Source organism: Vigna unguiculata, chromosome 7 (assembly GCF_004118075.2).
Source record: "Vigna unguiculata cultivar IT97K-499-35 chromosome 7, ASM411807v1, whole genome shotgun sequence".
Taxonomy (NCBI): domain Eukaryota; kingdom Viridiplantae; phylum Streptophyta; class Magnoliopsida; order Fabales; family Fabaceae; genus Vigna; species Vigna unguiculata.
Genome location: NC_040285.1, coordinates 34,213,463 through 34,237,906, shown reverse-complemented (window position 1 = coordinate 34,237,906; position 24,444 = coordinate 34,213,463). Strand labels below are relative to the sequence as shown.

The 24,444-nt window shown below is 32.4% G+C and overlaps 3 protein-coding genes across 8 annotated transcripts; 1 reads left to right on the top strand and 2 right to left on the bottom strand.

The window, feature by feature from the left end:
- Positions 1–624: 624 nt before the first annotated feature.
- On the bottom strand, positions 625–3,918 carry LOC114190864 (receptor-like protein EIX2). The gene is made up of 2 exons (XM_028079926.1): positions 1,106–3,918; positions 625–960 (listed from the first exon to the last, which is right to left on the bottom strand). The coding sequence occupies exon 1, from the start codon at positions 3,762–3,764 to the stop codon at positions 1,128–1,130; it is 2,637 nt and encodes an 878-aa protein (XP_027935727.1). The 5' UTR covers positions 3,765–3,918; the 3' UTR covers positions 625–960; positions 1,106–1,127.
- Positions 3,919–7,123: 3,205 nt separating this feature from the next.
- LOC114189593 lies at positions 7,124–16,796 on the bottom strand. 6 transcript variants are annotated; one of them, XM_028078199.1, is made up of 20 exons: positions 16,642–16,796; positions 16,373–16,525; positions 16,122–16,281; positions 15,713–16,031; positions 15,362–15,502; positions 15,099–15,288; positions 14,858–14,988; positions 13,949–14,155; positions 13,465–13,631; positions 12,889–12,967; positions 11,983–12,516; positions 11,513–11,883; positions 10,764–10,871; positions 10,175–10,426; positions 9,916–9,984; positions 9,524–9,751; positions 9,138–9,248; positions 8,828–8,935; positions 8,238–8,354; positions 7,124–7,653 (listed from the first exon to the last, which is right to left on the bottom strand). In XM_028078199.1, the coding sequence occupies exons 1-20, from the start codon at positions 16,742–16,744 to the stop codon at positions 7,503–7,505; spliced, it is 3,699 nt and encodes a 1,232-aa protein (XP_027934000.1). In that variant the 5' UTR covers positions 16,745–16,796; the 3' UTR covers positions 7,124–7,502. The 6 variants fall into 6 exon arrangements, 5 of the variants coding, with proteins under 5 accessions (XP_027934000.1, XP_027934002.1, XP_027934001.1 ...); XM_028078201.1 differs by having other exon boundaries at positions 7,369–7,653; positions 8,238–8,351; XM_028078200.1 differs by having other exon boundaries at positions 7,369–7,653; positions 13,949–14,152.
- A 1,966-nt stretch (positions 16,797–18,762) lies between these two features.
- On the top strand, positions 18,763–23,357 carry LOC114189835 (plastidial pyruvate kinase 2-like). Its single transcript, XM_028078545.1, has 12 exons — positions 18,763–19,221; positions 19,821–20,108; positions 20,203–20,368; positions 20,579–20,713; positions 20,878–20,988; positions 21,086–21,174; positions 21,372–21,434; positions 21,546–21,721; positions 21,988–22,090; positions 22,186–22,334; positions 22,695–22,803; positions 23,124–23,357. Exons 1-12 carry the CDS (start codon positions 18,991–18,993, stop codon positions 23,229–23,231), a joined length of 1,728 nt encoding a protein of 575 aa, XP_027934346.1. The 5' UTR covers positions 18,763–18,990; the 3' UTR covers positions 23,232–23,357.
- Positions 23,358–24,444: the final 1,087 nt, after the last annotated feature.

Genomic DNA, 24,444 nt, shown 5'->3' with positions numbered 1-24,444 from the left:
ATTTCATGATGCTAAATTTTATGGTAGTTAAACGGAAAAAGATAGGTACAATTAGATTAAAACCGTCACTAAATATCATATTAAACTAACGTTAAAATTCAAAATTTTAGTAGAATCTAACTTTCTTTGTCAAAATTTTTAAGTACATACTATTATTGATTTAAAATATAAACTCTAATTTTAATTAGAGTTTATTTTGGACACTCACTATAAAAAAAATTTTAACTTAGAAGTTCATACTTTAACTTTAAAAACAAAATTATTAAACATGATAGAAATATTTTATCTAATAAAATTATATATTTTACATGCCTGACTCCCGAGTTATATATGCATAGGACTAGAGATTGATTAAATATTCGTGAATAATTTGATGAGTATTAATATCAGATAATATAATAAATTTAATAAATATGGATAGGATAAACTTTAAATTACATTATATTTGAATATGAATTTTAGTCTAATTTATTATTACAAACAAGTTAAGTTTTGTAAGATTAAAATTGTTTTACTTACCGTAAATAAATCTTATATTTATTAGATATAGAATATATAACTGTTACACCAAAGTTAATTAAACGTTATCATCTAATGAAATTATTTGAGTATATCAACATTTTAATTTTGTTCATTGTGAAACTCAGACCCCATAATAAAAAATAGAAGCCTTTATAGAGGCTACACATCTTCATATACAAAATCTTGAACACATAAGCCATAATGCTGCTGATATTTAGACACTCACAATTTCTAAATATGATTCACATCTATCTGCTTTTATCATTCATCATATTGATTACTTTATCTTCAGTGTATTTTTCTCAGAGTGCGGATACCTAAGGAATGTGTAAGTGTAAATACCAGTTTTTTTATTTGTATATAAGACATGAACCTTGTGTCATCTTAGAAGAACCTTTGTGCAAAGTAACAACTTGTCATGAACATCAAAGCAAACACCTGCAATGCAGTAAAAGTGACTGTAGTTATAACTTATACTAATTATTGTGGGCGTCCATATACTGATGAAAAAATAGTAAAATTATTTTTATAGAATAAATATAAATTTTCGAAAAATATAATGTGAAAAATATTATTTACGTACCATATATGCGATCTCTTAGAGTTCAATGGATGTAAGCACGGTTGCATCTCCGGTTGAAAAAAATGGCACTCACCAGAACTCCCCAGAATCCCACAGCAAACCCAATTCCCAGACCCATGTAAAACCACGAATATATTTCAAATGTATCATCTTCTTCTTCTTCTTCCTCTTCCGTGGGTTTTGTAGCATGGTGTTCTTCATCTTGCTGGCAAATATTCGAAAGTGGAGGTCCACAGAGGCCAGGATTACCGATATAGCTAAGTTCTGTAAAACCAAGTTGGGTCCCTGATGGAATTTTGCCCATAAAATTGTTGAATGACAAATTCAAGACCTCCAGATAATGTAAGTTAGACATGGAACTTGGAATTTGTCCAGAAAAATTATTTCTTGAGAGATCAATGGATTCTAATGGTTTCAAGTTCACAATCTCTTCTGATATCGTTCCCATTAAGTGATTATGGGACAAGTTCAAGGACTGTAGTCCAGTGAGCATATACATATCCGAAGGCACATTTCCAGATAAGTTGTTGTTTGAGAGATCAATCACATTCATCAGGTAAACATATGATAACTCGTTTCCTTTTATAAGGATCTGGACGCTGGTCACAACGGTTACCGAAAAACCAGGAAAATTAAGGATGAAGCCTACTCTACGATTTGAAGCATAATTAGCAACCATGGTTGTTATGTTATGCAAACAATCAGGTATTGATCCTGATAATCTGTTACTTGAAAAATCCATCACCATTAAGGAATGGAGTTCACATATCTGTGTGGGAATAGTGCCACTGAATTGATTTGATCCCAATTTAAGACCTTTAATATTTTCTCCAAACCTGCTTGGTAGAACCCCAGAAAGATTATTGTGACCAACATCAAATATCGAAAGATTATGGCACTTTTTTAGAGAAAGAGGAACCTCCCCAGATAACATATTGTTCCCCACAGACAAACAACGAAGGTTTGACAAAGAGCCCATTGAGTTAGGAATCTCACCTTTAAGGTTGTTGTGTCCTAAATTGATAAGAACCAGGGAGTCCCAATTATTCCAACAATCTGTTAATTCTCCAGATAAATTATTATAAGCCAGGTTCAGGTGCACTAAATTGCTTTTATTTGTCATATTTTGGCACAACATGGTAGAAATGGATCCTGACAAAGAGTTATTACGTAAGTGTAGAACAACCACTTCTGGTGTTATACGAGGCACGAAGCCTCCTAAGTTATTCCCCACTAACCAAACGACTTTCGAGTTTAACACCACATTTGACATGTCCCCATTGATCGTGTTTCTTTCTAAGGAGATAAATTCAAGTTGAGTAGCAAACTTCCAAAACTTGTCAAGAGGTTCAAACGAAGCATTTGAATCTCCAATTGCAAGATATTTCAGAGAACTGTGTTTGAAAAGCCATGCAGGAAATTTGTTTCTCACATAGCCCAATCTAATATGTTTAAGTTGAAAGGGAGGGACCCATTCAGAATTAAAATCAAAGTCCAAGCCAGGTGAACTCAATGAAAGTTCCCTCAGATTTTGAAAGGAAAGTAAATTTCTTTCCGACACAATTCCAGTTAAGGAATTTGCTGCAACTCGAAGGGTCTCCAAGTTGAAGAGTTTCCCAAGATCATCTGGAAGACTTCCATTGAACTCATTTGATTCAAGTATCAAAATAGTCAAGGATGACAGATTTCCCAAACTTGTGGGAATTGAACCAGATAAAAAATTATGAGAAAGATCAAGTTCTTGTAGTTGTTCAAGTTGACCTAACCAATCTGGAATGGTTCCTTTGAGATAATTTTGAGACAAAACCAAGGACTTCAGACTTCTAAAACATGGCAATGTTTTAGGAAGTTGGGAATGTATTTGATTTTGGCTAAGGTCAATATGAGAGATTCCACTACTAAGATTGAATAACCAGGTAGGAAATTCAGATACAAAATTATTGTGAGCGAGATTTAGAACCTGAAGTGAAGTAAAATTAGCGTAATGGAGAAATGGATAGAGGTTTTCAAGTTGACAACTCACCAAGTGCAACTCTTCAAGAGAAGGGAGCATGGTAACTGATTGAAGCCAATCGATGTCTTTGTGAATATAAACACCACCAAGGTTGAGATATTGCAACGAGGTGAGTGGAGAAATCCAATGCAGATCATGGACAACAAGATCATAGTTATACGATAAATCAAGATAGTGAAGCTTGGTAGTGTTTCCAAACAGATAAGGAAGGTTATCCGTTGAGAAGTCATCACATCTATGGCTACCGATTGAACTATATTTGATACACTTGAAGTCATTGTTGCTCAAATTCAAGTAGTTCAAGAATTCAAGTTCCAGTAAAGTGAGGCTGAATGCACCTGATAAGCAGTGTGATTTGTCGTCTTTGTCTCCATAAGGAAGAAGTTGAGGATGATTTGTATAACAAGGGAGATAAAGTTGTGTTACTCTTGCTGTGATATCATCACACTTGATTCCACTCCATTGACAACAATCTAAGTTTGGGAACCATGAGGAGAGAAGACCTGAAGGATCTATGAGTCCTTGTTTGAAGTGTAGGAGTGTGTTCATGTCCTTCTGGTTGCAATGAATCTCCAAACTGCACATGACAGAATTGAAGGTGTTTGAACATAATAAGCAAAGTAGAAAGAGTTTGAAGGCATCCATGATCACTCAACAAGATGTTTTTGATGGTGGGAAGGCATTCAATACAGTACAAGTATATCTGTGAAATCAATCCAATGGTCACTGATATATGATCTGTCCCTTCAATATGTTAGTGACATTTGGTGTGTGGCTGGCTGTAATCCCATTTGGATGCAAGTTCATGAAACTTTGTTTGGATGTATTTTTTTAGTTGTGTTGTGTCTTGTGTTTTGTTGGGTGGACAAATGATTAAATTTTTTACTGGTTTGGAAGAGTATGCAAAAGTCAATTATACTTTTTATATGTTTCCATAGCAACTTAAAAAGTTGGATTGAGAATTCAACAAGGTAATGAATGCACATACTCCAAGAAAAGGATATTAGTGTCACCGATATGACTCCACCACACAACACAAAAAATGATCTAAGTATAAATATAAATCCATGTCAGATAAAGATGATAAAATTAAATATCCATGAAATGTCATTTTTAACAAATGTGAGACTTAAACTCACGTTGGATTTCTAGCCATGGCTTTGATACTACTTGTTAAGTTTACAGTATAGGGAGTTTCACTGAGAAGATACAATACCAATGAGACCTGAGTACAACCAGGTAAGACATTGACACTACTCTCAACTCAAGACAATGAGTTTATGAGTCTTTATTCTTATATAATGCTCTACTTTCTCATTTCTAGCCAATGTGAGACTTAGACTTACACTTGGATTCCTAACAATTGGGTTGAGATTGATGGTAATGTTTTATGTGGTTGGACTCAAGTTTCATTGGTGTTTGTTCTTTCCAATGAAACCCCCTCTATAAACCTAACAACTCACTTATATATAATTTCTTTCTAATAAATCCCTTTAAAAAGTAAAAATCCATCACAAACCGCATAACTGGTGACATCTCAACATGATTGGTTTGTCTTTGACAAATTTGGATTCTCTGCTGATTATTTTTATAATGTTTCTCTATTGTGCCTTCATAATACACTGATTATCATTAATTTTGACATTTTAAAATATATTAAAAAGATATTTAAAATACCAATATAGTATATTTTTAATGCTAAAAAAAAATCAATAGAGAATAACATGGCACATCAAGGGCCACGTTATTTGTAGGAGTTGCCTTTGAGGGATTGTGGTTTTGTTTTGTTCTTCTATTCATCCCACCACCAAAATAGTAAGTAACCTTTAAACAATAGAAAAAAGAAAACGTAAAGGAACTTTTGAGATTATTCCATTCATAATCCCCACAAACAAAAAAAGACAACTGCTTTTTAAGTGAGGGTCATCTTCAGTCTTCACTCTAACTTTTACTAAACTCTTTTTTTTTTCTATTGATGAAGACTGAATGTTTATCAAAGATTCTTTTGTTAGTTTTTAGTTCAACGGTATGTATCAAGTAATAAACGATAAATAATTAAGATCTGTTAACAATGATATTTTATTTCAATAATGATCATGAAAAGATCTAAATCTTATCTTACTAATACTTTTAAGATAATTAAATATAAATAAAATATACTTTGAAATTTTAAATGAAAGCATTTAACGGATAAAAATAACTTGAAATGTATTAGATATTCGCTATTTAAAATAGAAGTGTAAGAAATAGTACTAGATAAGGAAAAATAAATTGTAATATTAAGAAATTCCGAATATTTTAATATTTTTTAATCAAATAAGTGACATTGGTGATATAAAAGCCTTGCTTCCATAATAACATATGAATAAAATTGAGAGGAGTGTACTTTAAAACCACAAATTTTCAACTAATAATATACTGATAGGGAATACAATATACGTACATAACAAATAAATAATTTTCTTAGCTCCATCTAGTCTCCATCTTACATAAGATATTGTCATATATTCTGTTAAATTGCATTCTTGGATTAAAGAAAATATAATAAATTATTTCAGTATTTTAAAGAGAAAATAAAAGAGAATGTATATAACATAAGTTTGGAAATATGGTAAAATTTGCAAAATGTATTATTAAATAGTTAAAAAAAATTGTCCAAAAAAAATTGAAGTTGAATTTATATACTAAATGTAACTTACAAATTTATTTTTATTTTAAAAAACCTATAAAATAAAAAACGGAGCGTCATATCTATAATAATATATAAATAGAATATTATATTTATTTATAAGGAAATACTATTTAAAAAAAATTGGACTATAAATATAACTACAAATAAAGAATTGGGTTTGCTAAACTAAGCGAATTGGCGTTTCCATGGATGGAGAAATTGAATGGATCTTCAGGCTTAAACTTATCTCCACCTCAAACCATATTTACTCAAACATGAGATGACTGTGTTGATACTTTGAAATGTTTACAACCATTTATATCTTATTAGCTCTAAATAATATAATTAAAAAATTATATATATACACTATTATTATTATTATTATTATTATTATTAATAAAAGATGAGCTAAGATATGGTGATGGTACTAAAAAATATCGTTTTTTTGTAATAACTAATTCAAACCCACTTGAAAAATAGTTGTGACCACTGTTTCAACGTTTCTGCAGTGGAGTGGTGGCCCAAAAACTGCGCTTAAGACGTATTTATTTCAAATTTACTAAGTTGTCTTTAAAATTCCATGCCAATATAATAACTTTATGATTAAAGAAGTTATAAGAAAACTTATTTTAAAGAATTTATACTATACACTTTTTCCTTTGAATTCTAATGTAGTAAGAATCCTGTGATCCTGTCAGAATAAAGAAAAACATTCTTAAAATAACTAAAATTTTTTATTACCTTTTCAAATACTTTCATTTTTGAATTAAAATAAATTTTAAAAAATTATAAAATATAGCATACTTTTGAAAATCTTTAATAAACCTAGTATACATTTTTTAAATATATATAATATTATATTAATAAGTGATAACATTATAATATTATTAAATTAATATATAAAATAAAATTATGTTTATTAAAAATAAATTAAAATATATCAGAAAAATGAGAAAATAATAGTAAATAAATAGAAAAAGAAGAGAAGGAATAGAAATAAACAATTTCATAAAATGTTTTTTAAAATAACAATTAATTCTTAAAAATTTAATAAATAATTATATTTTAAAAGATAAAATTAGAATTTTGAAATATGGATAAAAAAAATCTCTTTATATATTTATAAATACGAGATCATATAAATATAACTATTCACATAAAAATATAATGAAGTCCGTTATACAAACATTTAGTTCAATCTTAATGTTACATCAAATCCTAGCAACAGAAAAAAGAGTGTCAGGTTTAGGAACCACCATGTGGGATTTTAACGATGGGTAAGAAATACAAGCCAGAAATTACGTTTATGGAACGGATGTTTTAGTCTCAGATAGAAAAACAATAAAGGTAGATATTTATGTGAATTCATAAAATGGGAGTTTTTACACATATCTTGACTTAAGTTGTCAGCAAAAACCGTAGTTAATTTATGGGAGTAGAGGAATTTGGAGAAACCTTAGGAGATGGAGAGGTATTTTTAAAAGGTTATGTGTAATGCCATTCCTAGAAAGCCCTTCTGCCATTTTATACATTTTGATCTAGTGTCAACTAGTTCCATTTTCATTTTTCCTACGAATGAACACGTGACTTTTTCAGGTGGTGTGCTGTTTGAGCAACCGAGAGCCAGAAGGGTCCAAGCTTTAAATAGTCGGTTAAGTACAAAAATATTTGTAAAAATAAAGAAAGCTGTACCCTAATCGAGCTTTCCCCCTTCAGTCATCGTCCTCCGGATCAATCACCATTCTAAGCTTCCTTCTGGATCTGGCATTGTCCTGAAATGCACTGCCATCCACTTCATCCTCTGAATCTGCTAAGTCGTCCATTTGCTGATATTCTACTTTGGAGGAATCAACAACATTTTCCCTGCCAATTCAAATTCAAGTCACTTTCAGACCTTGTTCTCATGTAAATTAATCTCAACATTTTTTTCCCTTAGACAACAGCCATTGTCGAGTTACTTTTAATAACCATTATATTACAAAAAAATAGAAGATTTAAAATGGAGAGAGTAACTTCAGCAAGAAAATCATAAATCCTCTTCTTATCCATAAATCTCTATCTGATTCCTATAATTACACTATTCAAATCACTAGTATCTCTAACTACAATGCACAAAAACACTGACTTCTACTATTTAACTTGATATTTTGTTAAATGCAGAGAGGCAAGAGATGTATCCTTGTAGTTTCTATAAGGCCAATAATTTAGGAGAAACACCCATTGTTTCTTATTTACATCTTAATAACTACAAATGCTACAACAATTTACATTTCAACAAATAGGCCAAATACCCAAAAAAAAATGATAAACTCAATTGTCAGCCCAAAATCACCCAACTAGCAAAAGTGTGCATTGCAACAAAATGTCTTTTCCCACTAAGTGCCAAAAATGTGCTATTAGACCATATTACCAAAAATAAAAAAATGACACCGAGTACAAAGACATACATTTCGATAACCTCTGATATGCCTCCATTAAGGTGATCATCGCCCATTATTCTCTGCTGAACTTGCATATTTTCAAGCTCGTCTTGCTTTGATTTAAGAAAGGATCTTCCAGTTCTTCTATATCCATAAATGGCACCAATAAGAACATAGACAAAATCAAATATGGTATGAATGGTACCAGAATATGACAACTAAAACTATAAGTGGTAAGGAGTTGTGGTATACAGTGTGATTGTGATTGATTTTAAGAAACTATTTTCAAGCTCATCTTGCTTTGATTTAAGAAAGGATCGTCCAGTTCTTCTACACCCAGAAATTGAACCGATAAGAACATAAAGAAAATTAAATATGGTATGAATGGTGCAGGAATATGACAACTAAAGTTAGAAGTGGTTAAGAGCTGTATAAATGGGTAATTGATTTTAAGAAATTAACAAGAGAAACCCTTAGATACAAACTTAACTAGCATTGTAAGAAGATTTCACAAACAAAATACACAGTTCAAACTAAATTCCAGATTTACAAAATTGTGTCCCTATCATTGATCAATTATATCCAAGAAAAGAAAAGTTGAAGCATGGAATATTTACTTGAGAACAGAGTCGAGTATTTCATCATCAGAATCCTCTCTTGATGATGTATCCTCACTGATAGGTGCAAGTAATTTCTCAGCTGATACCTTGCTATTTATTTTCTTCCTAAATTAAATAAAAGATAGTTATACTCCAAATGAAACAGAATTGTTGATATACTAGACAAATCCATCATTTTTTTCAAGTTAAAGCATATAGTACCAGGAGCCAGTAGAATCAACAGGTTAAACTAAATCCTGACATTATTTATGATATCATTGATTAGTAAACTAGTGATCTTACAAACGGAAAGGCAAATGAACATTACTTGATAACAGAGCTGAGCATTTCGTCATCCGAATCATCTGTTGACAATCTATCCTCACTGGTTTGCCCATGTGATTGTTCCCTTGATATATTGTCATTGTCGACTTTCTTCCTAAAATCATATAAACATGGAACAATAGTTAAACCAAGAAGAGCTAGAAGAGATTCATTCATCCGGGCAGAAAAAACCTTGCATTTGGCAAAGTACTAAAATTCAGCTGAAGCATATATTTATGTATAAAATTTGAACAGTGTATCCATTAAGATGGACCATGGCTTTCTGGAAGTTACACATGCCAATGAGTGGATATTATTTTGCAAACATGAAGAAGTATTAATGCCTCAGCTTTGTAAAACTACAGACCAAAACCGCAAACACAAAATTACCTTTTTACCAATGATATCAATGTCTCATCTTCAGATTCATCCATCCTATCATTTGAACTATCCATGACATCTACACCTTTTAGATGCATTTTGCCTTTAGAACTCTTCTTCTGAGGTAGTGATAAACCAAGCTGCTTAAGTTTTCGAGAGACTTGGGCAGGAGTGAATTTACCATCCTCATCAAGTGCATTGGCTATCATGTAACTACATCTTCTATGGTCCTTGAATCTGCAGAAATAACAACCCAGTAAATTCGTATGTTCAATCCCTCTGCTATTTGTCACCCTCAGCGTATAATATAGAAAATTCAAAGAACATATTAACCATCCGTTGAACCATTCTCAGTTAGATACTGAGACAGACCAAATGCAAGGCAGCCAAGCAGTACTCACTGCTCATATAGAACTTTTATCAGAGCTTCCTGATCTTCATTGAAAGCACGGAGTCTCTTCTTTTTTTGCCTGTATATATGGAATTGAACTCAAATTCAGAGAACACCTCAACATATTCGAGCATCAGAACGTATGTAAAAAATGTTGAATTAGGATGAAGAATAGTGACAACGTTTCACTTCTCGGAGGAACAGAAATTTAATAGAAAAAAAATACCAGTAATACTTAATAAGCATATCAGAGTTCAATACAAACATACAGGTGTTGAACAAACTGGCTTCCTTCCAGATTCACTGATTTATGATTGGTATCTCCCATTGTTGTGTCAGCATCTAATTGATTGGGGCTAGTAGACAAAGGTCCTTCAGCATTGTTATCACCAATCGTTCTCCTACGTGCAACTGCTAGACCTAATCTTTTTAACGTATTGGAAATTTGAGCAGGTGAAATTTTACCATCTGGATCTAACACTTCAGCTATTCGGCGACTGCAATGTCTGTCATCTTTGAATCTAAAATAATCAAAGCAAGAACCGTTAGTGAAAAGAAAGACTAAAATCTATATGCAAGAGAGAGAATTGAAAAGCTATGAATTAACCTATCATGTTTACTCCTTCAAGTATGAGAGAGAGAATTGAAAAGCTATGAATTAACCTATCATGTTTACTCCTTCAAGTATGAGAGAGAAAATTGAAAAGCTATGAATTAATCTATCATGCTTACTCCAACTATGTTTGCACAGATGATGTAAAAAAAATTAAAGAAATAAAAGTGAATTTCTTTCTGACAAGGCTCTACATTAAACCATGCTCCAAAGTTCACACAAAGGTTTGATCTGATTAAACCTACTTTTCATAGAGATTCTTAATTTGTCCTTCCAAATCACCATCAAGAATAAGTTTTTTCCTTCTCCGTGGAACTATTTGAGAATCGTCTTCCATCAATTGCTCCTCACCACTGTTAAATCCAAGTGAACCAGGTATCAGAAACTACAAAATCCCAAGAAAAAATTGATGAAAAGTTGTAAACATACTTATGATCATCTTTGCCATTGCTAGCACCAAAAGAAAACGAGAGTAGTCTCAGTTAGAAAATGTGGGAAATACTCAACGGTATCATCATAGAATACTTTATAGCATCCTATGTTATCTCATAGGAACTCTTCTACATTTTATTACTTATTTTCTTATTTAATTAAAAAGTTTATAATAATAGTAGGGAGGGGTATCTGATTAATTTGATTTTATCGCATATCATGTACATAGGAATAAAGTTTCCAATAATTATTTGTATTTTATTGTTATTAACTTACATAAAATGGACTCTGTTCATTATGTAGTTCAATTACAAAGTTTTAGTATCTCTTCCGTCTATTTTTTCCTCCCTTTCAAAGTACAGATAATTCTTTGCAGTATATCTACCTTTATCTTGGTCAAAAATATAATTATGAACCAATTAAACAACAAGCCTAATTTGAAAATTGGTACCACTTCTAAAAATGGCCATCTCAGTGTCGCCAACATATTTCCCAAAACATATAGAAAGTTCAAAATCTAACGCAAGAAGCTTACAACCAAGGTTTGAGATATTTATCTTACTTTTGATATCCTGAGTCATGAGTAATCAAAACATCAGCCTCATCCTCACCAAGTGCATCAGCTATGCTTCTACGAGTCCACGCCTTCGCTGGGGATAGACCAACGTCTTCATCTTGTGGAGTATTATTCCACTTTGTACTTTCTTTCTTCAAATGACCAAGCTCGCTCAACAAATATTCCGCATTCATGTAATGACATTCCCTTCGAGACTTCCAGAAAAGGACTTCTACAAACAAGAGGGGTTGTTTTTTCATTTTCTTTAGCATCTTTCTGACCAAACAATTCAGGAAATCAACTATATCTGCATAATCCTCGCAGGGACACGACTTTTGTTCAACCAGGATGTCATAAAATGTTGTGAGCAGCGACAACTGCAAGAGTATGTCAACAAGATCAATAAATAGTATTCAGCAACCATATTCAAAAACTACACAATCTCATTTAAGATGGAATGCTTGCTGGACTTTGACCTGGTAAAACATAGGTTGGAGTTCAAGATCATCACTTATTCTCCGCAACATGCTTATTATGTAATGATTTGTAGCAAGGGAATTGCTCTTATAAAACTTGAGCAACCAGCACAATTTCTGAATGATACTGTGATTTGCAAAGGCAGAGACAAGCGTTGAAACCTTGAAATCAACTTCATTAATTGCATTTAGTTGCTCATCTTCAGAATAATCATTAGTACCATCCAACATGTCCTCACTAACATGTTCAGGATACGTGGCTTCCATTGGTCCCAACTCAACTCGGGAGTTCTCATCTTCCTCAACATGTTTTTCATGTTCATTATCACCAACGGTAACATCCTCCCCGGTGGGATTTGGAGTGGGATTTGAATTTGGTAGACATTCCTGCAGTAGTTTATTTTCTGCTGATTGATTGACAGTTGAGATGCCCGTTTCATTTTGAATGCAAGAATTATCTCCAGTCAGTTTGTCTCCTGATTCCGTTCCTGCTGGAATTTTTTTCTTTTTCACTTTCCTTGATTTTCTCGACACCTTGAATTAGAAGATATAAAGTAGAAAAAATTTTAAAAATGTAGTAAAATCTTTAGACAGTATGCTCTGCAACAGATTTTTTACATACCCACATATTACATTATTAATGTCAAAATAACTAAAAATTCGAGCTATTAGTGAAGGCTCGTTATCAGCTTTATTCATCTCCAACAAAGCCCACGGAAGCAAAAGATATTACATTTAAATGTGAAATTTAAATCAATATAAACAAGTGAGGTATTGCATATGAAGTTCAATTGCTAAGCATTAGTGTTAAAGTGATTACAGGCATCTTTCCTTGTTTGTTCTGATATCAGTGAACTATTTCAAATATAACTAACTCTTGACAGACAGACACAAGTTTCAGCTTACCCTCAATGTTCCTCGAGACTGAAGACTATCCATCAGCTTTACAACCTTATGAATGATTTCTAGCAAATCTGAAAGATCACTGACAGGAAACAGAATTCATAAATATGGCAGCAAAGAAAGAACCATGCGGCTATACACAAACTCACAACAAAGACATGCATAAAATAACTATTATCGTTGAACTCACGTATGACCACAATTGGATTCCTCCCATAATAGACAATTTTGCACACTGCTTTTGAATTGAAAAGTGCATATTATTTGAGCTGATTGCAAAAAGAGAAATTTATTTAGCTGGACAGAAATACTTTTCCACTGTTTAACACAATGCTGCTCGGCGTACTTAGCTTTCTAACAATTGACGCATTCACCAGTAGAGTATGTAATGTGTTAATTTTTGCATGATCTATGAACTAAAAAGACAACTAGTAAGTGATCAATAGATGTCCTTTGAATAGCATTTTAGGACCAGAGAGCCGCTAAGGAACAAGTTTAATACACAAAAAAAAAAACAGTCCATATATGTTCATAATTAATGAATGTGAATTTGTTTTTTATAGAATAACGAGGTCAAACCTTTTTGGTTGCTTGTGGGTGTCAAAGTTTTTCATCAAATTCAATAGGAATTGTGTCATCCCTTCCTCGGTCTGATCATAAGTTAACTTGTACAGAAGGATGCGAGCTGTTTGTGGCTCCTTTGAGTCTTCAGGCAACAATTTAAGTATCAAATCCAGCATGCGAATCTGAAAAATAAAAAAATGGAAATTAGGAAACATTTAATGAGGTTATGCACAGGGATGGAGTTATTGAAGTCATTCTTGCGGAAATACCATGATTTGTAAAATTATTCAAAACAATAATAGATAAAAGTGGGAGCCATGGAATGAGATGGTGATTGATAAAGCAAAACCGTTTGTAGAACTGATCTAGCTTTACGATATATTTACAGTCCTAAGAACCTAAGCTAAAAATGAGAGCACGAATATAAAAGGGAGAGGAAGTTGATGTAGTAACATGAAAGAAAAAACAGAACATATTAATATTTTGTAGTTCATATTACCATGTTTTTCAAAAGAGAACCAGCTGCAGATAGAAACTGGTGGTCATTTGTTTCCTTTAGACCATCATAGGCATGCCGCCACTGTGAAATGACCATTTGAAACATTGCCTCATTCAGGGATGCTGCAATTGGACCACAAATTTGACCACTGAAATCTGAGGTAACTGCATCTTTATCACCAAAAGTCTCAAATGTGTCTCCTCCCTCCTTGGTTTAATGAAGATGAGAACATGTATAAGAATGACAACATTTCTCAATTGTAGATTGAAAAATCACAGGTATGCTATTTACAAATAAAGCAGAAAGTAATAACTCACACAAAAATGAGAACAACAAATTCTGTTAATTTTATTTGATATTTTTGTTCATTTCCATTTGTCCAGCCAAATATTTTTTTTGCCAGCTTATCATTTTGCACATGAGTAATGACTAGCTATTTTCACCTTGATGAATCATAGGTCAGAAAATAATAAACCCACAAAATTCAAGTAAAGAAACCAACCATTTTATCGTTTTGTTATTTCTTTGATTGTGGTGTGTATATAAATAGTAGTCATTATCGCTTACTATTCACTAACAGATAGCCATTATGTGCCATAAATTGTAAGGCCTACAAACAAAATCATTACAGGAAAAAGTTTGCTTCGACATCGTTTGAGAAACTAAAATTACAACTACTTATGCTACATTCTAATTTATAAGTAACTGGAAAACAACTAAATACGCAAGGAGAATCTATAAAACTCCCAACATTCAGATTAATCAGAAATTCTTGCTGTTCCAGACCATGAATTCTTAAAAATCTGCATTTAATACCTCTAATAAAGGGGCAATGTTAAGTATTGCAGCTTGAAAGAGGTCAAGAGAAACGTATGCTGAGATATGAAATTATCATACTATCACTCTCACCTTAGAAGCTGAACATTTGTAAAACTGAAACGCAGTGACAAATTCAGCCACTTGAAAGAAAACAACAACATCACTTCTTTGAATTGAGGGATGTTCCTTTGCGATATCTTCACGGATGGATTGCATCAAAACTGATACAGGTTCAAATTGCTGTGGGATTACTTTTCACTTTACAGGTAGAAACCAAAAGAAATAAATATATTTGCAAATAATAGAAATTATTTGAGAACAAAAGGCATACCATTGTATCCCCCAGAAAGAAACTGATTCACAAATCCGTGAAGCAGCTCCAATATCTTATCCTTTGTTGAAGGCAACCTTGGATGATCCCACGCAATTCTTTTGGTGGGACCCCTAGTGACATTGTGTGCTTTAAGCAGCACATTATGAGAAGAATTAGGATTTCCTTTAACTACTGCCTTGGAACCATCCTACCAAATAGAGACAGCAATTATCACTCAAGTCCACCCACATAAAAGCACAAGCAGGGAAAAAAAGTAGTACCATTGTAAGCCGAGAAAATGTTCCACTAAATTGCGAATGTCTACTAAGATTGTTGATCTTAGTACTATTTTTTCTCTTCTTTTCCTCTTCCAAGATTAACTGGTGGAGACTATTGAGAGAAGCCTGGGGATCTTCATCTGCCTAAAAAGGATTTTACAAAAATGTAATTGACCTAATAAAATTATAAAAGCACTATATGGGAGAAGTTAGAATGAGGAGATCTTAACACATTCCAACATACCATGCAAGTGATGTTAGCAAAGCACATTCAGAAAATAATAATGTAAATAAGTAGGATGCTCCTAACCAGCTTGACAAGAAAAGACATTAGTCACTATGAGGAGGACTAACCTTTGATCCCTTCGAATGTGCCCTGATAATTAACTCCGGGTCCTGACCCATGAAAATGTAATGGAAAATTTCTAGTAGAAGCAAGTTATCTTGACGGAGATAAGCATTAGAACCACCAACATATTGAGTAATAACCAAGATTATATCCATTACATTCTCGCGAAACAAAAGCTCCAGAAACCGGTCTCTCAGAGATAGAAACTGACACGCTAGTCCTCCTGACTTCTGGTGCAACGGAATTTCTTGAACAGCCAGAATATTTCTAAATAATGTAAGCACAAGCTGGACTAGTTTCCAATCATCCTCGCTAAATGTGTCCCTGTACACAAACAATTTAAAACACACATGAGCATTTTTTTCCATTCGCACTCGATACACCGAAAAACTCATTGTGTTTGCACCCACTCACCGTTCCAGATTCTCAAGCGGCCTCTCTAGAAAGGAAACTATCACTGCAGCGACATCACTGTTCGTCACAGCAGACTTCAAACCCCATAGATACTCCAACTGTTGAGGTATATCCGTGGAAGAAGGCTCAACCGGCATCGTAAGAAACACCAGTACCTTTACTGAGGAAAAACAAGACAAATACAGACGAATCAAAACCCAGACACGCTTTAATCAGTAAATTCAATAAATATATATAAATTCAAGGAAAACCTGAATTCAAAAGCAAGTTGCGATCTTCGTGATAAAGCTCGATGGTGGGAATCAAATACTTAGAAACTATGTTCCATTTGCAAACTTGCTTGAAGACATCGCGCGTTTGGGGATCGTCTCGCCTCAGAAACCGCAGCAAATCTTTCAGGTTATCTGGTAATTGGTAACAAATGTGAGTGGTGAGGAACCGGAAATTATCATCAAATCGAAATCAGATGAAAAACAAAAGAAAATGAAAAGGGGATATTGAAAATGCAAGAGAACCGTACCAAGACAGTATTCGCCTTTGGTAAAGCCAACTCGGTTGCCTTCATTGTCCTCTTCGACGGTTCCGAGACCGGCGCAGATTACTGATAAGCCTTCAGTGTCCATGGTGATGACGGAATTAGAGAGACTGTGCAGTTTTGGGATCTAAAACAAGGTTTGAGTTGAATTGAGTGGTGTTTTGTTGAAGAATGGCGGGAAAACTTCCCGCGCTTTTGAGCGTAAGCAAGAAAACGGCGCCGTTTAACTTTTTTGCTTCTGTGCTGTTGGCTTTCACTGTAGTTTGCTAACAGAACAAAACGATGTCGTTTATTTTCTTTGGTATTTGGGTGGGCTTTGATAACGGGCTATTACAGTGGTTTGCCAACTGGCTTTTTCTATTGGCATCTTTGTCATTGCTTTCTGCACCTTTCAATTTCAATTACTATTAATATTATTCAGAGTAATTAAAATATTTTAATGATAATATCATAATTTGCTCATTAAATATATCAACTTCATATGAAAGTACCGATCAAATGAAGACCAACCAAAATAATTTCATCTAATATTTCAAAGTTATTTTTATACGAATATTTTTCTTGTCTAGATTCATTATATTTTATTTAATAGTAAAGATACTAATTTACTATTATTAAGATTAATTTAAATATAATATATATTTTTAAGTGCTTTTTGGATTAATCCAAAATGTATTTTCAGATTTAAAATGATTATATTATATAAGAAAGTGTAACTTGATGTTTTAAATAAATATGTAAAGATAGTTATATAAAATAAAATAAATTCCAAATTGAATATCATAAATATACATTTTAATTAATTTACATAATAATAATTAAAATATATTTATTAAATAATAATAATGATATATGATAATGACATAAACAAATTTATATCTTAATAATAAAAAATTATTAATATTAATAATAAAAAGTAATAATAATATAATAATATAAATAAATTTATATGATAATCAAAAATTATAATATTAATAATATAAAATTGTAATAACAATGAAAAATATAAAAATAATAATATAAATACATTTATATTAATCATACCAAATTAATAATATTAACAATAATAATAATTTTTATTACATAGATAATTTAGTCATCTTACAATTTTATCTATTAAAATGTTTTTTTATCATTCTCAAAAAATCATCCTTAAATCCAAACAAAATATTAATAATAATTAATTAAATATGAATAATTAATATTGAATAATTATAATGATTAACCATTTAATTTAAGTATTTATTTTCATGTTACCCAAAATTGTGTACATTTTAATCATTACATTGATATTATTATTATTATATATCACACTATTCATAAATGCATTTAAATATAAAAAAATATTAAACATCAAACTAAAAAAAAAACAGTATATTACATTGAAAAATACATTAGTTTTTGTTATTATTTTTTAACAACCATGGCTATATGTAATCAATTTTTCCAAATAAAGCTTCACAACTACGAAATTATCAAATACATAATAATCCATCAAATTTATTGACATATTTTCTAAATATAATGTAATGAATAACATCTTATTATCATCATGTTTTAAGTTCATACATTTAAGATCTAAATTTAAACTTCAAATTTGTAACAATAACTTATATTTATTTTGTCATTTCTTAAATTAATAATTATACATCAATTTAATTATTATTATACATTTTAATATTAAAAATTTCTATATAATTTTTTTTAATATATGTTAGAACATAATAATATATATTTTTTAAAATTATTAAAATTTTTATGTCAATATCACATTTATTTACTATATATAAATCTAACAATTAATATATATATATATATATATATATATATAACTTATTTATTTAAATATAATAATTATTATATTATTTAATTAAAAAAAAAAACGCGTGCGTACCGGTACCACGGGTCTTAGTCTTAGGCAAGTTAGTTATAATACACTAACAGTTTATTAAATACTCCAAGAAATGAGGATACAAAGGATATTCTCGTCTTTCTTGTGTCTTTTCTGTGATAACACGTATCTATTGTAGTAATGAATCATACAACAGTGAGCATCTAAAGAAAGATGTTAAAATAATAAGAATCGCACTTAGATTACTCGCTTTCAAAAGTGTGTTTAGTTTATGGGAGCAAACACGACAGTGGTCAATTCGATAAAACCGAAGATTGGTTTTATGTCTTCTGTCTTGTTATCGGCCCCTCCACATTATACCTGTCTACCTTTGCCCAATACAACGGCGATTTCTCCAATCCTTTAACTGCACCTTCTTCTTCTTCACCCTTTTAGCCTTTGTACCTTCTTCACACACTCCATTACCCTCTCTCTGTGCAAAAATGTCTCAGGTTGTTGCTACTCGATCCATTCACTCCTCCCTCACGCGCCCCACCTCGGGATCTGCACTCCACAGGCCGCCAACATCGTTGAAGCCTCCAACTTTTGCTTCGAAAGTGTTACCACAACAAAGTAAAAACCGCTGCAAAGTTCGCTACCCCAGTTGCCGCGTCAATGCGAGGAAATCTGCACCGGCTGAAGTTGTCCCCGTGTCACCCGCGGATGATTCTAAGGTTTGTGCTTTTTCTCTCTCACACTGTACTTTTCCCTCTGTTGCTGTGAAATATGTGATGGGGAAGTTAGAAAATTTGTTGTTTTGGATGGAAAGACCTGAAATGGAAGTAGAGTAATGAGAAACTTCCACCTAAAAGCATGGTGGATTTGGGTGGAAGGAAGAGAGATAGGAAGAAAGAAGAGAATGTAGAGAGATAAAGGGTTGGAGATCCATTCAATGAGTAGGTATATGGCCAAAATAGTATATAGAAATGGAGGAACACTCACTTAGAGTAAGGTTTTTCAATTGAGTCCGTTTGAAACCTAAATTCGTGGATAAATGATGTCATATAAATGAAGAGGGGCATGAAAAGAAAATTGGGTTTAGATGAGACGGCAGAGAAAGTGAGTTCATGGTGAGTATTTTTTTTTTTTTTAAGTAAGAAAAGTGATAAATATGGTAAGTGATGGATAGAAAATGAAGATATGAATCAGAAGAAAATTGGGTGGAAATCAGATAGAAGTGAACGTGAGTGTATGGTGAGTATTTTTCATAAAGCAATGGCTGGTGCTTGCGGAAATGGTTGAGTTGTAACCCATTTAGTGTTGCGGTGAACAGATCGAGGAGGAGTTGCAGCAGTTGCGAGGGATGCAGCAACTTGGTGACATTGCGGTTGGAATGTGGTCCAAACCAACGTTTAGGAGGAAGACAAAGATTGTTTGCACCATTGGTCCTTCTACCAACACCAGGGAAATGATCTGGAAGCTGGCTGAGGCTGGGATGAATGTCGCCCGTATGAATATGTCTCATGGAGACCATGCTTCTCATCAGAAAGTTATTGATTTGGTTAAAGAATATAATGCTCAATCCAAGGACAATGCCATTGCAATTATGCTTGATACCAAGGTAATGCCTAAGTTCCTCCTTCAATCCACTGCTGTTTCTAAGGATACTTTGTTCATACCATATTTCCATGATAATTCGTTTTCTATGTTTTCAGGGTCCTGAAGTTAGGAGCGGGGATTTGCCTCAACCAATTGTATTAACACCTGGGCAGGAATTCACTTTTACCATCCGGAGAGGTGTTGGAACTGCAGATTGTGTTAGCGTGAACTATGATGATTTTGTCAATGATGTGGAAGTGGGGGACATGCTTCTTGTTGATGGTATTTCTTAATAAACTATAAGTTACTAGAATAAGCTTGTGTACCAACCAAGCTTATAAGCTAATTAAAGTACCTTATAAACTGCTCAAGTCACTTTCCAAACACACTTATTATATGTTTAATTGTTGGTGGACGATATCTTAATTTGCCTATTTATCTCGGGAAGAGTTAATACTGAGTCAGTGGTGTCTCCTGTTGTGTATGATGTAGGTGGTATGATGTCTTTGGTCGTGAAGTCTAAGACAGAGGATTCTGTGAAATGTGAAGTTGTTGATGGAGGAGAGCTCAAGTCAAGGAGACATTTGAATGTTAGAGGAAAAAGTGCAACACTGCCTTCCATAACTGGTTAGATTTGGGATTACTATTTCCATTCTTGACATATATATTTTTTAAATATTTGTCTATCTTTTTCTACATGGCTATCCATGTGGATGGGTTATGGCTACTGAACGAAGATTAATATTATGTTGATTTCTCAAATACATAATATTTTTGTTGTTTTGTTGCAGAGAAGGATTGGGATGACATTAAATTTGGAGTGGATAACAAAGTTGATTTCTATGCTGTTTCTTTTGTGAAGGATGCACAAGTAGTTCATGAACTGAAGAATTATTTGAAAAGTAAATATTCAAGATAACTGTAATTTTTTAGTTAGTCCATCCGATTAATTTCTCTAATTATTTTGAAATATGATAAATTGTCCACTCAACACTGCAGGCTGTGATGCTGATATACACGTCATTGTAAAAATTGAAAGTGCAGACTCTATCCCAAACTTGCATTCAATTATTACAGCATCTGATGGGGTGTTAATCTAATCCTTATATTTTTTTTCTCACTATGGTTACTTCTTGATTTTGGGAGTACAAATGATTTAGCTCATATTGTAAAAGCATAAATCTTTAGCATTGAGTATTTTTCTTAGAGGTAGTGTATTAAATTTTTGGAGCATTAGTTTAGTATTTGTTGATATTGAACTGTCTACTTTTGGCATCCTGTTTAGGCCATGGTTGCAAGAGGAGATCTTGGTGCAGAGCTCCCTATTGAAGAAGTTCCACTTTTGCAGGTAAAAATCCTTTTAAACAGAAATGAGTTAATGGTAAAGAAAATTATTGCATATTGCTTCCATAACTGGACATGAATTTGAGTTCTTCATCAATAATGCCTGGTAATGCAGGAAGAGATAATCAGCATATGCCGAAGCATGGGAAAGGCCGTTATTGTGGCAACAAATATGCTGGAAAGCATGATTGTTCACCCGACACCAACCAGAGCTGAGGTATCTGATATTGCAATTGCTGTTAGAGAAGGTTCTGACGCAATAATGCTTTCTGGGGAAACAGCTCATGGAAAGTAAGTACTAGTTCTATGCCTTGAATTGTCCAAATAACCTGATATTCTCCTATTGGAGTTCTTACTAATATCACAACAAATTGGTGGTACCTTGAAAAATTAGTTTTTAATGGTGTTATAGTTGAGAGTTGATATTGTGATTTTACATGCTGGAGTGTCAATATGTGGTTTCATTTGTAGCAGTCTACTTAGTGACATGGAAGAGTAATCTAAAGGTAACATTCATTGAATGTGAGTATATAATAACTACATTCATTATAATGCAGGTTCCCACTGAAAGCTGTGAAAGTAATGCACACTGTAGCATTACGGACAGAAGCCACTATAACTGGTGGTCAATTGCCACCTAATATTGGCAACGTATTCAAGGTTTGAAATTTAAACTTAATGACTCTGCTTAATTTTAACCATTATGTTCTAATTCTATGTTGGTACTGAAATGTGATATTTTTTGTGCTGAGTAGAACCACACGAGTGAGATGTTTGCTTATCATGCAACCATGATGTCTAATACCCTCGGAACCTCAACTGTTGTCTTCACCAGATCAGGCTTCATGGCTATCCTACTGAGCCACTACAGACCTTCAGGCACGATATTTGCTTTCACAGATCAGTAAGTTCCTTTGTCGCTTTCTCTCTTCCGACCATACGAAAAACAGTTTACTTTTGAAGTTGCAGAATGTACTAGGTAGTTAGTAAACTAATTTATAGCCTGTTTGGAAATCCGTTTTTCCTGCCTCTGAAAGAACTTTTTAAAACTTACTAAGAAGTTGTTTCTTCTACCAGAAGTAGCCAATTGCATCTGTGCCCAAGTTTTTTTGGGTATTTGTGTTCTACTGTTGTCATTTATCAATATATTTCCTTAATAATTTTTTTTTCTCATTTTCTTAATTGGATGTCTGTGAATCTGATTTCTTAAATTGGAATATATAATTCAATTGAAAACCATGACCTCATTTTGCTGACCATGCAGAAAGAGGACACAACAAAGGTTGGCTTTGTATCAAGGAGTCTGTCCAATTTACATGAAATTCTCTGAAGATGCCGAAGAGACTTTCACTAGAGCCCTGGATCTGCTGCAGGTAATATTAGAAGGATATCTTCAGTGATTGAAATAGTATATAAGCATGTAAACAGGCTCAGAGTAGTTAACTACCTGTTTCATATTTAACTACCAACTTTGTTGATGACTAATGAGAAATTTGATTGGTCATCCTTTGTCGGATTTTTTTCTATTGATCACTTCTTCTATTCACAAGTCACAAATCTATAAGGGATTTGAGTCTAGTTTCACTTGGATATAAGAGGATGTTTTTTTTGAGGCCAAAAAAGGTTCACAGGGTTGTAGTTTTTCCTTTTTATTTAGTTTTCTTATGATCATTCTTTTTGTTTCCATATGCAGAAGCAAGGAATGGTGAAAGCAGGAGAAGAAGTAGCACTGGTACAAAGTGGCAAACAACCCATATGGAGGTCCCAATCCACTCACAATATTCAGGTCCGAACAGTGTAAACAGAATGAAACGGGTTGATGCAGATTGAATTTTCGTTGGTTGTTGCCTAGGATTTTCACTTTTTTTCTTTTTTCATTTTTTCATTTATGCTTTAATGTCATCCTATTTTTTTTGTGATTGTTCCATATATGCTCCATTGCTGGTTATTTATTATTAACAAAATCACTATAAGAATTAAATAATATAAAATAATATTAAAAAAGATCATAATATCATTATTTTATAATAATAATAATAATTAAATAAACATAATTATAGGCTCTCATAATTCAAAATAAATATAAAATTCAAATCAAATATATTATAATGGATAAATCAAAGTTTTATAATTTATATATTAAGAAAAAAGGTTGAAATGGTGCATATGTGCATGTGGGATATATCCTCGAGCAGAATGATTGCATTGGTGGGCCATACTAATGTTCATAAAAATATATTTTTAATTCCTATATGTATTTTTTACTTTTGTGTGGCCCTGAAACAAACACATGGTGAGCAATGTTAACAAGGTTATCACTTCTATGTTGTCCCGGCTTACTGCCATGGCTTCTTGTTGTACAGGACAAGTAATCGACCACCAAAGTGGAATCAGTGCGCACAATAATAATAAGTGTTTTTTATTTTTTTTTTCAAATCTTTTCTTATAAAATAATAAATAAAATAATTAGTACAAAAAATTATTAATTTTTCTAACAAAAAGAACATTTTTCCATAAATTTCTCATCTTCATGGTTTTTTTCGTCACCACCCGTAAACAGAGCAGTAGTCCCTTCGTAAAACTATCTTCTCTCAGGTACAGTTTATAAAAAATATTAAGAAAAATATAATTACTTAACTGAATGTTTTGAATTTACGTTCAAACTAGTTTTCAAAATGTAAAAGTAGAAAAATGATCTTTTAGTAAATGTAAAAGGTGAAAAATAATTATCTGTTACAAAAAGTTATTAGTTCTAACAAAAAAATTACCCTTTCGTGCTCAGTTGGGGAACGACTCATCAGACTTCTGAATACATAAATCTTTCCCAATTAGAAAAAAAAAAATTGATTCTATTCATCTTGCACTTCAAACAGAAAAGTCAACGAGGTGATTAAAAGCCTCCTATTAATTAATTACTTTTATCATGTCAAAAAATCTCCCACATATTATATTATATTATAGATAGATCTTTGTATTAAGCAGTGAATTTTAAATTTAATTTAACCTCATCAATG